The 14,001-nt window shown below is 42.6% G+C and overlaps 4 protein-coding genes across 7 annotated transcripts in view; 1 reads left to right on the top strand and 3 right to left on the bottom strand.

Annotated features, from left to right (window-relative positions):
• Positions 1-5,366, bottom strand: part of LOC117150514 (nesprin-1) — a 102,785-nt gene extending 97,419 nt beyond the window's left edge. For 3 of the 4 annotated variants that reach the window (XM_033317460.1, XM_033317469.1, XM_033317477.1), the window contains exon 1: positions 4,553-5,351. In XM_033317460.1, coding sequence (XP_033173351.1) covers positions 4,553-5,351 — 799 coding nt within the window. Of the gene's footprint in view, positions 1-4,552 lie in introns of all 4 variants that reach the window. The other variant, XM_033317497.1, reaches the window with a different exon arrangement.
• Positions 5,367-7,962: 2,596 nt separating this feature from the next.
• LOC117140021 (NADH dehydrogenase [ubiquinone] iron-sulfur protein 6, mitochondrial) lies at positions 7,963-8,736 on the top strand. The gene is made up of 3 exons (XM_033302755.1): positions 7,963-8,138; positions 8,235-8,411; positions 8,474-8,736. The coding sequence occupies exons 1-3, from the start codon at positions 8,007-8,009 to the stop codon at positions 8,543-8,545; spliced, it is 381 nt and encodes a 126-aa protein (XP_033158646.1). The 5' UTR covers positions 7,963-8,006; the 3' UTR covers positions 8,546-8,736.
• Positions 8,737-8,811: 75 nt separating this feature from the next.
• On the bottom strand, positions 8,812-11,736 carry LOC117140009. Its single transcript, XM_033302727.1, has 5 exons — positions 11,454-11,736; positions 10,930-11,120; positions 10,494-10,608; positions 10,111-10,435; positions 8,812-10,053 (listed from the first exon to the last, which is right to left on the bottom strand). Exons 1-5 carry the CDS (start codon positions 11,501-11,503, stop codon positions 9,757-9,759), a joined length of 978 nt encoding a protein of 325 aa, XP_033158618.1. The 5' UTR covers positions 11,504-11,736; the 3' UTR covers positions 8,812-9,756.
• Positions 11,737-12,483: 747 nt separating this feature from the next.
• On the bottom strand, positions 12,484-13,944 carry LOC117140016 (4'-phosphopantetheine phosphatase). Its single transcript, XM_033302742.1, has one exon. It carries the CDS (start codon positions 13,817-13,819, stop codon positions 12,734-12,736), a length of 1,086 nt encoding a protein of 361 aa, XP_033158633.1. The 5' UTR covers positions 13,820-13,944; the 3' UTR covers positions 12,484-12,733.
• Positions 13,945-14,001: the final 57 nt, after the last annotated feature.

Raw genomic sequence — 14,001 nt, 5'->3', positions numbered from 1 at the left:
GAATATTTGGGGGTTCCAGCTAAATGAAACACAATTTAACAAGGTCAACGTTCTTAGCTCACACAATCCCTGCATCTTTTTTTGTAGTTTTAGTGCTCCATTGATCTTTCAACGTACAATCAAATATTAGCAGTACTTCAAGAAAAACATTAATTTTAACAAAAAAAACCATTAAAAGGAATATGTGATATTTTATGTACTTTTTTTCACTTTAAAGACCACTTGCAATAAAAATCATATACGACGCAAAAAGTTCGCCTTTATAGGGTGGTAAAGTTTTGAATGATAAGAGTTACGCGTGGTCTCGCATTTCACCTAAGCTCTCTCCCCGCTCTCTCTCGCTACGTTTACCTTTCTCTCTCTCTCTGCTCTTCTGCATGAATGGGTGGCATTCAAGTGATTTGGTTAAGTAGCGCCCTTTGGCCTGAAATCCTAAACCTCTTACCTTACCTTACTTACACCTTTGCTGCGTGACATCATGGAGCGTGAGAAAATATCAGTTACACAGCCCTTGGCTGGTGGTTGTTTATGCCTATTTGATTATGATTATTCACTACAGCCCCGATGGATCGTTTTGTTTTACTAATATTTACAGTATCTGCGAAACTGAGAGAGCGGCTGAAAATATGGGACAGCGCATGGCAAAGCTCAGCTTACAGCTGCACTTAATGAAAGTCATTCATGGATTCGAAACCAAAACAAATGTTTTTTCGTCGTGTTTGCGGCTTATGTAATCAGTTTTAAACAAGTTTGCCGTGTATTTTCAAGCCTAGACTAATGACGTCACGCTGTGGTGATTGCATCTGATATGTGTATCTATGTATATGTTTTTTATTGTTGTCGCGCCGAGAAGTTGGCCCTGAGATATAAAGTTGCACTTCAAATGGCCTAAAGCAATTTGCTAGCAACGCAATTTAATTTGTTATTCATAGACGAATTCTAATTGCGAACTGGACAAAGGTCAACGGATTTAAATAATATCGAAAGGAAATCTACATAGAATGGAATGCACCCATTCCATGCTTAGGTTATGAATTTTTAAAACCCTATAATACTTTATCTAAAGACAACTTTAATTTCCCCACTTTCGACCGCCACTTGAAAAATCGTGTAAAATTCGAATATGTAAGGCATGTGTGCTCATCAAAGATAAAAGTAAACATTGGTGGCAGTTGCAGCTGGCCCCCAAAAAAAAGTGGCGTCTTCTTGAGAGAATTCACATGTTCAATTTGATTTAATAGCATTATTTTGTTTACGAGGGTGTGAGCCACTGTGCGGGTTGTAAAATGTAAGTGGCAGCCACTTGAAAGGCCATGGCTAATTTGGTTGTAACATGGTTTCCCATTAAAAGATATAATTATATCACATAAATCCACTTAAAAACCAAAAGTTAATATCTGTAATATATGTATCCTTGAGCACTTTTCACTGTTGCCTTGAATATAAACCCATGATCGAGTAGCTCAATTATATACAACCATTTCCTAAAATAAACCATCTATATTTAAAACATCTCCAGCACTTTTGGCAAACATTATTTCGCATAAACATTGCTTTCCGCTCTCGAAAAGTTGAGTTTTCGGCACTTTCAGTGCCATATCTTTTCTGATCCAAGATATATGTATTTGATGTTTCCTCATTTATTTCACACCTATCCATAAAGTTGCCCAGTTTAATGGCAAGGCAAACGAACACAGAGCTTCTTGGTCTTCAAATATTGACTTCAAGGCATCACAATCGATTCTCTAAACAGAAATTCATCTAGTGGAAAGAGCCAAATACACATTTTTTGGCCAGAGGCATTAGTCAGCCCAAATGGCAATTAAAGAAATATGAAATCCTCTCGAGATCGGCCAAGAATGTTTATTTGCACAAAAATTAAGCTATGTAAACGGTATAAACTATTAGCCATTAATATTTGAGTGCACATACATTTTAGAAATGACCAGATTTCGCAAAAGTTGAAAAGCAATTTGACAAAAAAAAAAACTCAAACTCGGCTACTGTCAACGATTTTGATTTGTTTGAATTGAGGCATTTGCATATGTCTAGATATCATCATCCATGCCCGATTTCTACGTGCGAAAAATGATAAAATTAATTTGAGAATTTCCTATTTATAGGAATTATACATCCACCAATAGAACAAAGTATATGCGAACTGCTCATATGTTTCACATTTTGTGGAGACGCGTGGGTTTTCGCCAAAACGTTTATTGTAAAATATATATATTTGCAGCAGAATCGAATAAATTAACAAACAGTTGGATCAAAATTTAAAATACGGAATTTCAAGATTGCTTCCCCTCAAAATTTATTGGCAAGAGATATCTGTTGTCTTATATAATAGCGCTAAATTAAATGTGTCATTTGGATTAAGCTGATAGCAACTAAAACATGACAGGGGATTACAAGTTATATTTTACAAAATAATATGCATTGCTGGTCAATGAAATCAAGTCAGAAAAACCTTAAAATATTTACGAGATTGACTTTATGATGCAATTGCAAAGATTTATTGTGGGCAATTAATCATTTTGATTGTGGGAGAAAAAAACAAAGCTGTCTGTATTTTTCAACACTAACTCAGTTAAAGTTAAGTAAATATAAGCCCTTCTACTAAATAATGATACCTTATATTTTTTGTATTTCAGAGTGCACAAATGAATCCATATGTTGCACAACCAAATCCCCAGAAGAACCCAAACCAAACAGCTGAAAATCCCAGAAAACTCAACAAACTCTATTTTTAATCGCATTTCTCGCCGTGACAAGGCAAGTTCGAGTAGTGTAGTGTAAGCCAAAAGGGATAATATGATTAAAAAGAAAATATGCGGCTAAATTTGAAAATAAACCAGAAAGCAGGGCGAGAAAATTAGACGAAAATAGCGCAGACCGTCCCTTGAGATTCCCATTTCATGCCAAACAAGCGCCTAAAAATAAGTTAGCCCAAAATTGAATCAAGATGCAGCCAAGTATGTTCCCTTCCTTTTGTTTTTGGTATAACGTGTTGGCTAACGAGACAATGGGCATGAAATCACACAGTTTCAGACAAATGCAGTGTATAAATAAATAATGAAGCCATTTCCACAGTGACATCAGCACCGGACCTGGCATCATCACCATTGGAAAATGGCAAAAAAAAAAAATAAAGGCATTCGCAACACTGCGTTGTGCTTCAGTCTATAAACAACTTTTCCGAATAATCCCATAGTGGGGTCTATAGGCCACAGACACAGACTGCGTTTCAATAAAAAATAGTGATCTCATTGCCGTTCCACTCAACAGGCTAAGTACGCCGCACAAAAGGCTCACAATCGCATTCAAATCACTCGCCTATCAGCCACTTTCATTCAATTAATCACAAATGGCATGTGCCGGTGATTATGGCCAAAAGGAAATCCGTTTTACATATTGTCCAGGATATGTTCGGGCTATAAATGTAGACATATAAAATATATATCAAGGAAAAACGAAATGAAATCATGTAAATAGATCTCATAAGGAAGGGAGCTTGTTTTTCACAGCAAAATAAAAAAAATATTCAACATAAGTTTGTGGTTAGAAATCAGTGATATATTCATATATTTTACTGCTTTAAATATAATTTTAAATAATTGTAAATATTTAAGATCTTGCTTAGTAACCAACTCCCTATATTTGATGATCTGCAAGTGATACCAAAAGTGCTAAAGTATTCAAATTGCCAATGCAAATGGACTTTGCAAATATTTTCTAGACCCACCTACGTAGAATAGCCAAATATTAAATAACAAATTATCTCATTCTCGGCACTTGCAAATTGTCAAAAAGCACCTAAAAACACATATATATGTACAATCTATATGTGCGCATAACAATTCATCGATTCATTTGGCATTCGATGTGTTTGGCTCGTATTGGCGATTGCAATTTGCGCTATTGCCAAAAACATATATTCCGTTTCCATTTCTGCGACAGCATTATGTCATTACCTTTTGGCCAATCGCACCTAAGACACCAAAATGGCCCAAAATAGCATTCGGAACTGCAGGCGAAAGGTGAACCCGAGTTCAAGTATCTGGGCCATAGTCTACTTTCGAGCGATGATGTCAGGAGTGCGATGCGGATACGGCGGATTCCGATGAATCGAAAGATTCGGAGGATGCGGGTGCTGCGGAGGAGGAGGGGGTGTCTGGGTCAAGTTCGAATGACATTTACATTCGCTTTTCCCGCGCGGCACAATAAAGAAAAGCGCTCTGATTCAACAAAGTTCAATGCTAGCCAAGAGAAAATCAAATATTTTACACGTTATTCGTGTGCCGAAGGGGTTGTCACATTAGCACACTAAAATGCTAGAATGACTCAGCTGCACTGAGAGAAATAATGCTGAGCAAAAGTTTATTAAAAAATGAATGAAAGAAATTACTTAAAAAAATCTGTTCCTCTTTCTTAGAAAACCCTTTCAAATAATATATGAAGCTTTTAAGTATAATAAGCATAAAGTATTTTAAACTAAACTTGTTCTTCAGTTAATTTCTTATATATAGTATCATATCATATCGCAACTCACCTTGCAACTGCAATATCGTCATCTGATATTCGGCAAGCTTCTCGTCGATGTAGTCCTGCGATTGATTCGCTATGATCTCGGCTGTCGAAGGACCGAACTCCTCTTCGTCATCGTAAATCACATAGGATTTAGGTTGCGGAGGCTCCAGCGGCACGCCCACGAAATCGATCTGATCCTGGGCCAGTCCGTGCCCGCCATGTGCTCCTTGTCCTCCGTGTTGTCTCGGTTGTGGCGGGATCACTGGCGCTCCCTGCTGCTGGTAGAATTGCGGTGGTGCCTGTTGGTACTGGTGGTGCGACAGTGGCGTCTGTCGATTGCTATAGTTGAAGTCCGAACTCGGAGTTTGGCACACGATGGGCGATGGCGTGGGCGACAGCTGGAAGGAGCTGGTCGGCTGGGCGCCATACGAGTTCTGGTGCTGCAGGGGAGCCGGCCGATAGGGACGCGGTGCCGGCGAAGCGCCACCACTGGACGCCACTCCGCCGTAGTAGACACCACCACCGCCTGGTGCTGGCTGCTGGTAGGGCGCCGGTGATTGGTTACCACCTGGCCACTGGGGCCGCGGATGGGGTATATTGGTGCTGCCGCGCTGACCCCTCACCTGGTTGATGGGCGCCGGCGACATGGCGTGTCCGTAGGGACGGGGTCCCGAGATTATCGGCGGCGGACTGGGCGCCGTTGTCCACGGCGACGGTGGACGGTACAGAAAGGACGAGGGCGACGGCGAGGCGGGATTGTGGGCACGCGGATTCCAGCCACGTGGTCCATTCCCGTACGGCGGCGGTTGCTGCCCAGACATCTTCGCGGATCGAGATCTTTGGGTTTGGGCTTATTTCGATTTTACGAGCGGGGTGGCTATGGTTTCACAAAGACTTTTGGACGGGGCTATGGGTTTAATTTAACATATTACACTGGCAAAGGAAGAATTTAACACATATTACTATTAAATTGAATATCAAAATAAATTTATCAAATTATGGGAAATTCGTCTTTTGCTTATTAAGTTTGTTTTAAGTTTTAAATGGCCTACACCTACACAGAGTTTGGTTTTCTTTGAGAAGCATATTGTAATAAAGAACTGAAGACGACGAAACAGTTAACGAAGAATCTGCTGACCTATTTTTTACTACCCAACGTAGCTGTCCGAAGTCATAAATCATCATTTGTTCATTAGCCAAAACAATCACCTGAACATCCAACCCAATTATGTCACTGAAATAAGCTAAGAATCACAAATAAATCATGACCTATTCACGAAAACGGGTAGTCAGCTAATTTCGCCAGACTACGCAGATATGGAATATAGATATATAGATATAGATATGGATCCTAACGGAAGTGGTCCAAACATTTATACAATCTTTAAAAATGGAACTGACGTGAGTATATGCGGCTTTCAAGTCGCCAAGAAGTGTTTTCCGCGCACAATCATTTATTTCATTTAGTTGTCACATATATTAGCAAAAACATATATAGTTCACAACTGAGCAATACATATTTACATTATGCTAAAGATCGAAAGTGAGAAAAGCGAGGAGAAAAGTGGGCATTTTGGGGATTAGCTGCTGTCAAAATTGTTTGAAGGCCCCATAAGTCTATGATATATGCCACGCAGAGTGTGTGGAAACCTTGGAAAAATGTCTCAAAACATTGATTTCGTATTGGAAAGTGAAATTAGCTGAGTTTCAAAAACATTCTGTACAAAGCGGAAAATTGAAATGATTGTCTGACAAGTCACTTGTGTCAAATTAATAGATTTAACTTTTGTTCTATTCTGCAATCATATGAAATATTGAAAAAAATCATTTTAATGCACAACTAGATACAAATTTGCAACTAAAATGCAATTCAATGCTCATCTGCTGTCATCACTACTGTCAATTTTTTTCGGAAAATTTTCCAACATTTTTGCACACTTTGTTCGTCATCTGCTTTCAATATTTCAGTGCCTTTATGGATTCTCCAAAACGAAAACCAAAAACTGCACAGTGTAGGCGGTTTGGGTGGTGTGCGGTGTGGATCAGTCGTCTCCACCATCGGCAGCACTTAAAAAGCACACGTCCCCCAATTCAAGAATCCCGATCGCACCACCGCGACGAGGGAAAACTCATGCAGACTTTTCACTTTGCGTTTGCGGCGGCGGTTGTCGGTTGCTTTCGAATTATTCAAAAATAGAAATGAACTCAGTTCGTTAAACTTTCGGCTCGCTCGGATCGAAGGAAACCATGGCGAGAGCAAAGAAGATGCAGCCTCGCATGCTTCACTTTATTCTGGGACCACTTTTAATTGCCATCCGCTTGGTGGGATGTATCCCACTTTGATATCCATGCTATGGCGATTATGGTTCACTATTATTCCGGAGCACACATTCAATATTCTTTGCGTTCCATTTCTCTCGCACCGGAAAACGTGGAAAAACACGTTTTTTTTTCTCCAACGAGCACTTCACTGCCGATTATGTAATCCGTGGAAATTTGTGTATTTTTCGAAGCTTTTCCAATGGGATGTACTAATGTACACAGGCACAGCAATTAATTTGTAACATTACACACCGTAAATTCGCTTTGATTTTACGCCAGTATTCTTTGCGCGAACAATTCCAATTTCAATTTCTATATATGCGTATATATAGAGGCGTGTATATATGCATGAATGGCCGGAAAGAAGACTTTTCAATGAAGAACTTTAGATGTTGTAGAGGAAGAACCGAGAACAACACTCGACGAGCACGAAACACTAACTGAATTGCCTCCCCAAGCGCCAGGAGGCACATCCCCGATCTTTGGGAAAATTTCGAAAATTTTCGAAATGCTGGCTGCTTCGGGAAATGCGCACGAAGATTTGGCTCTCGGCATTTCTTGCCGGCTTTTCTTTTTGTGGATCGTGCCGCAAGGAAAAACATTTCTCTTTCTTCGTCTTTTGTTTACATCCCTTTATTCTAAACAACAACGATAAAGTAGCGCAAAAACTTTGGCATTCTAAAGGAATATAAAAAAAGAATGATATGCCTCCTAATATAAAAAATCTAGAAAAAGTAAGTGCACTATGTGTCTGTATGAGAGTTTTTTTTTAAATCAAGTTCATTGCTTAAATTGACCAACTAATTTGACAGAATATTTGTACAACTTATAACATCTTTTGAACTACTAAAAACCGATTAAGAGAGTATTAAAACTCAGATCCGTTGAGTTAAATATTAAATATTATTTCAATGAATTAAAAAATAGTATTCCTTTAAATTAATCTATTTGTACTTAATTTATTTTAAACGAATTCATTTTAAGAAACTGTCAAGTGAGCTATTTTTAAATAACCAGTGTGACCGCTGATCGGTAAATGTAAACTAACATCTGCGCTGTTAGCTCGCTGTTAGGCCAGCTGACGCTGTCAGCCTGACAGCTACAGGGTGTTTCGTGTCACAATACATTTTGCGTACAAATTTTTGTGGTAAAAAATGGCCAGCAAGCAATTGGTAAACAGTTTGGCCAAACTCGGCCTTCCGCGACAGAATTGGGTGTCACCCCTGGCCAGCGTTCGCCACTCCAGCTGCCGCGGCGACATCGAAAAGGTCACACACACCGGACAAGTAAGAGAAATCGGAACTATTGATCCGACCATCCTGCGATTACGCAAACATTTTGTGGAATATGTACGAAAATATCTAAATTTATACATATTTCAGGTGTTCGATAAGGAAGACTACCGCAATGCCCGGTTCGTGAACGCCAAGCGGTATGTGAACGAGAACTGGGGCATCAAGCTCATCGAGGAGGTGCCACCCAAGGAGTGCACCGAACGAGTTGTCTTCTGCGACGGCGGTGATGGTCCTTTGGGTCATCCCAAGGTGTACATCAACCTGGTGAGATTTGTATAGCCAACCAACGCATCCATTTGACTCATTGGATCATGTTTTGTTTGCAGGACAAACCCGGAAATCACATCTGCGGCTACTGCGGCCTGCGCTTCGTCAAGAAAGATGACCATCATCATTGAGGAAACCATAATGGCCAATAGTCTTTAGCTGAAACACCTTTCTATCCTGTTGCGCTAGCTTGAACTAAACTAAACTAAATAAATTTAGAACACCAAAAAGCTAATCATGTGGAGAAGTACCATAATTATTACTATTCCTTTGGAAAATGATTTTGATGGATAAATCAGCTAAAAGCAATATTTTCCCGAAATGAAAGTCACTTTTTTTTATTGCACTACACTTTATTTGCATGTGTCTTGAATGATTACTAATGCGTGCATGCATTGTGTCCTCTTTGAAAGTTAAATCTGATCAAAATCAACTTAAGCATTAAAGTTTAGTAAAACTAATAAACAAAAACCGAATTGTAATTCAAAATACTGTGAGTTGAACTCGACTGCTTGGGCAGAAGCCAGATCAATTCACCACGCGGGTGTTTTGTGTTTTAAGTGTATAATATGTTGAGTAAAACTAAGAAAGTTAACGCAATCGTAGATAGTACATAGTATATAAACTTGATTTGTTTGCCTGGTAAGCGGTAATGTATTGTATAGTGGTTTCAATTTATCATTTTTCGCTGTTAAATCACTACGGGCACTTTAGATGCTGACGATCGCAGCATTGAGACACAGATAGTACCACGAAGAAACAATACAATAATACAATAACTGCCGCCGTTGGGGCGATTGTTTGTTGGTTGCCTTTTGCTTTGGATGCCAGCCAGCGCTCTGCGGGAATTGGAGTGGACGACTCGAAAGCCCGCCCATTCCATCCGTGTGGCCTGCTCCTGCTGCTCACAAAACCGAAATGAATCATACGTTCGCACCGCTCAACACGAGCCATCTCCGATACCAATTCCATCTCCAACCGTCGGGAGTTCGAGCTTGGCCTGCAGAGAGCCCTGGATCTGGGAACTGAAAGTGCGGCGCCGCCGGGTGGTGCGCCAGTCTCACATAATATATATGCCCAGCGGATCGCTGATCGCTGGTCAATTAAATCATGGTCAATAATCGTCGTCGTCATCTGTTGTCTCAAGTGCGTTTCATCTAAAACACCAAACACTAAGGAGAATGTAAACTAAAATGTAGTAGGTTCTAATTTGGATGTTGTGTGGATGCGGGACTATGTTGCCGACGAATCGCTTTAGCCTATCTTCGTACTGTTGCTGTTGTTTCTGTTGCTGCAGCAGAGATCGCTTGTCCTGATTGGGGCAATAGTTGTTCACCACTGGTCACCAGAGGTTCCGTGGCATGGCGTAGCCTTCTTTTGTCACGTATATGTTGCGTTCGCCACGGGCTACGGACAACTCCTCCTTCTGCTGCTGCTGCTGCAGCTGCTTTCCACCCATGCCAGCTGCTGGAGCTCCGCCATCGTGGGTGACAATGGTCTCTTTACGCCCGTCTATCATCCGGGTTACGGTGGTGGTCTTGTGACCAGACGAATCCTGAGTAACCTTGGTGGTCTCATAGCTGCCATCCGGCTTGCGCACAGTCTTGGTCATCACACTCTGGCTGAATAGCTTGGGACCCTATCGGAAATGTTTATAAATGATTGTTTATTGTAGGGGGAATGAGATCTGTCCCACCTGATAGTTGCCGTCGAATACGCCTCCGAATGGAGACATACCACTACGCGGCAACATCGGAGTCATGGGCGTCATGATGTCCGGCTTGTTGTTCATAGGCGGACGCGGTGGACGAGCGTACGACTGGCTCTCCCCGTCGGCGGAGATGGTACCATGAATCCGGCCCATGATAATCTCCTCATCCGTAAGCTTGGCGCGCTGGACGCCATTGCGATAGCCATGCTGATTCGATGGCAAGATGTTGCCAATCACCTGGTCGCCCGACACCACATTCTCCTCCGGATTCAGACGCTGGATGAGCGAGTGCAGCTGGTCGGCATAGATCCTAAAAGAAATTAATGGTTTAATGTGATCTCGCTGGCTGGTTAAGTATGTTTACTTACTCGCCATCCAAATCGGTATCCAAAGAGAAATCCTTCTGCTGCTCAAACTTCTTCAGAATCTTGCTCTCAAAGCCCGGCTTCAAGAAGTCCTCCTTCAAGTCGCGCTCAAATCCATCTGTATAAGTCAAATATAGTAAATAATTATATATAAATAATATATAATACTTATAATTAAGAAACCTAGTCATCTAACAAATTAAAGCATACACTGTACATATATTTTCAGACTCGAATATGAAGGTTTGCAATTACTTATTGGTTTTATGTCATTTAGCAAATAACAAGTGAGTCGACCAATTACAATTTGTTTATATAGATCGATTTTCTTCGACAAATTGCTTGAAAAAGGGCATTTGGATTTGCCAGTTTTAGGAAGTTTAGACTGTAATTTACAACCCAAAAAGGGAATAAAAATCCTTTGGATAGCCCCACTTACCATCCTTGTCGTTCAGAGATTCCAGGAGTCGTTGCAACTGGCTCTCGAAGTGCTTCTGCATCTCCAGCGGACTGGTGAAGACCTGGAAGGCGAACTTGCGATCGTCGTCGAAGAGTTCGTCATCGGTCTCGGCCTCCTCGAACCACTGCGGCTTGCGGAACTCGTCCTTGTTGGAAGCGGAAACCGAAGAGCTGCTTGAAGAGAGTCGGAGAGCGAGAGATGGGAAAAAGAACAGGGATGAGAAGGGGAATTGGACTTCCAACCCTCGGGTGCATCAATACGCAGCCTCCGTGTCCACGGAGAGCAGCGGGCGCTTTCCCTTATCCGCGTGCGTGTGTGTATCCTGGCGAAAATGTATCTATAATGGCAGGTGCCTGGTTATCGATCCATTGTCGCCTGAAAAACGCCGCCGCATAGCTGCTGGCCCCCCCTCAATATTTTTAGACTACGTTCCCTGGCCATTGGGCGCCCTCAAAACTTGCATAATCCCCACAAATCCGTAGCGCCCACCATCCACTACTCACTTCGGCTCCTTCTCCGCCTCCGACTTGAACATTTTCTTCAGAATATCCATAATCTGCTGCTTGATACGCCGATAATTGCTTGGGGCCGAAAGGAAAACGGAAAATCTCTGACTGTGCGCAAAGCAAAGTGGTTTAAGGAAAACTAAAAGAACCAAAACGACGCGAGTTTCAACTTGTCCCGGCTATCCTTTTTCCGCACGTCTATTTATTGTTTATCTATTGGGGATTTTTTTGCATTAATTTTCACACGACCGTCGAAAAACTGACAACAGCACAGCTGACAACTGACGATTTGAAGTGATGAGCTCGTGTCACGCGCGCCCAACAGCTGATGTTAGCTGCGCCACCGCCTAACAGTGCCCGCTCTGGAAACCTCGCTGTTAACGCCACGCTGTTAAAAAGACCGTTACATTTATATGGATTTATTATTTTTGGAATTTTGGATGCTATTTCATTCATGAGTTATTTTTCAAGGAACCTTAAATGTCTACTAAATGCTTAATTTCTTTTTATTTGATGTTTTTATCACTACTCTATATGCGCATTATGGAATGCAAATATTTGCACGCATTTTCCCTCTTGTGTTTATTTTTGGATTTCATTATTTTTTTTATATTAATAGGTTCGCAAGTTTCTCATGCCTAAATCTGTTGATCGAATTAATTTCGAATTTAGCTTAAGATCATGCATTTCCTGGTCTCGGCTTCGTTCGCTGCTGCTTATCAACCATCAACCAGTTATTACGGTGACTTTGTTGTTTTATTTCGATCACGAATCGAGAGATAAATGAGATAGTCACTCGCACCGCAGGCCGCAAACAAAAAAGGCAGACTCTATGTAAATCAAGCAGACAGTATCCAAGTTTTATGGGTAGGAAATTGCTGGCTGAGCCCTCCGTGCTGATGAAATGCCCGTTGGAAGCGAACGGTGGACGTTATCGGGGCGTAATCCACACCATTCGGCGCTTATCAAAATTGCAGTCCATATAACCATGACCGATAATAAACCGCCGTCATGATAAACAAAAGGCTTTGTTATTATATATTCTTGTTTTTAATTATTAAAAGTTTTTTTGCGGTTAATGGGTGAGGTGACCACGAAAGCACTTGCATTAGGATTACATTTATACACATATGAATCTCATCGGTAGATCGAGGGATGGGATTAGTTTGTGGGCTGTGGGTTAGGGGTGGCGGTAACAATGATTTCGAACCGAACAAGGACCGGGGATATCGTTTGTTTGTCAACAAGGAATAACAATGAACGTAGTGGCTCCTGGACTAGCTGGGCGCAGCCGGTTCGAACTTGCAGACGACGGCGAACATGTCCTCGCCGCCCAGGTACTTGGCCAACCATTTGTTTTTGATCACGGCCAGCTTGAGGGTCTCGCAGCCGAAGCGGGCATTCAGATTTGTGTGCAGGGCGCGCCCCATGCCCTCGATCACAAGCAGGTCAGTCTCATTGGCGGCGATGGCGTCGCACAGCTCCTTGGGCAGAGTGCGCATATCCAGGCAGGGACTAGTCTGTCCATTTGCATAGACCAGTAGCTGTCCCTGTGACCAGGCCTGCTCCAGGACCTCACACTCCCGCGAGCAGTCGTCCAGCAAGGATCTCAGCTCCTCGCTGGTCACATCGTTGAGAGCAGGTTCACTGTTGGCGCAGAGCAGCACCTTGGTGCCTCGTTTCAGCAGTCCTCGGACAAAGGGAAGCACACCCAGGACCACATCCACGCCGCTGTTGTCCACAAAGACCACGGCGCACTTGTGGGGCTCGCCCTTGAGGCGATTCAACCAGCTGTCCAGGTTGTCCAGCAGCCACGGTCGCTTCTCAATGCGATCCAGTGCTGAATGTAGTCCGAAATTGCTGTCCTGCTCCAGTATGTTAGATATGGCCTGTGCGCCCCAGTCAAACATGTTGCCGGCTAGGACACCGCGTACCAGCTCCGTCCACCTGGTGTCCTCATCCGCCAGGGCATCCAATTCCTGGAGACGCTGCTTCAGGCGGGCCACAGCCGAGGCATTTTCCAGTCTCTTTTGTCTCAGCCAGGGATCTGCAAATCCGTAGCGGCGCAACAGGGTTTCGTTTAGCTTGAGAAGCTCACTGGTGCCCAGAATCATCTTGCCCTTGTTGACTGGCACATTACGCTGGTGCTCCTCCAGCTGCTGCAGATACGCCGCCTGGAACTGCTCCGCCCGCTGCGTGGCCGTGTGATCCTCCTCCTGCGACTTGACCGCCACCTTCGCGAACTTGGCCACCATGTCGCGGAAGCAATTGAACCAGTAATCCGCCGCCTTTTCATCCGTGTTAAGGTCCAGGGTGTCCGGCTGATAGACAGCCGGATCTGGCAGCAAGCTGCTACTGTGCATTGCGACGCGGATAGACGCGAAGCGTATGATTTTCAGCGCTGAATTAATCGCCGTTTTTCTAAGTTTTTCTTTTATTATGGCAGGTGTGACCAGGGGGCATTGCACGCGAAGTTGATGTGCAATCGATAACTCAATGTTTTTCGTTTTGTGTAAGCCGATTACTCGGCGAATATTGTGCTAAA

Source organism: Drosophila mauritiana, chromosome 2L, assembly GCF_004382145.1.
Source record: "Drosophila mauritiana strain mau12 chromosome 2L, ASM438214v1, whole genome shotgun sequence".
NCBI classification, from domain to species: domain Eukaryota; kingdom Metazoa; phylum Arthropoda; class Insecta; order Diptera; family Drosophilidae; genus Drosophila; species Drosophila mauritiana.
Note: the sequence above shows the minus strand (reverse complement) of the source record. Positions and strands in the feature narration are given on the sequence as shown.

Bases quoted from the DNA above. Each gene is read 5' to 3' on its own strand.
- LOC117140009 (XM_033302727.1), bottom strand. From the start codon at position 11,503: ATGGATATTCTGAAGAAAATGTTCAAGTCGGAGGCGGAGAAGGAGCCG. The intron at 10,436-10,493 runs GTAAGTAAACAT...AATTTCTTTTAG, and splicing joins GATACCGATTTGGATGGCGA to GATCTATGCCGACCAGCTGC. The intron at 10,054-10,110 runs GTGGGACAGATC...CATTTCCGATAG, and splicing joins TATTCGACGGCAACTATCAG to GGTCCCAAGCTATTCAGCCA.
- LOC117140021 (XM_033302755.1), top strand. From the start codon at position 8,007: ATGGCCAGCAAGCAATTGGTAAACAGTTTGGCCAAACTCGGCCTTCCG. The intron at 8,139-8,234 runs GTAAGAGAAATC...TACATATTTCAG, and splicing joins AGGTCACACACACCGGACAA to GTGTTCGATAAGGAAGACTA. The intron at 8,412-8,473 runs GTGAGATTTGTA...TTTTGTTTGCAG, and splicing joins CCAAGGTGTACATCAACCTG to GACAAACCCGGAAATCACAT.
- LOC117140016 (XM_033302742.1), bottom strand. From the start codon at position 13,819: ATGCACAGTAGCAGCTTGCTGCCAGATCCGGCTGTCTATCAGCCGGAC.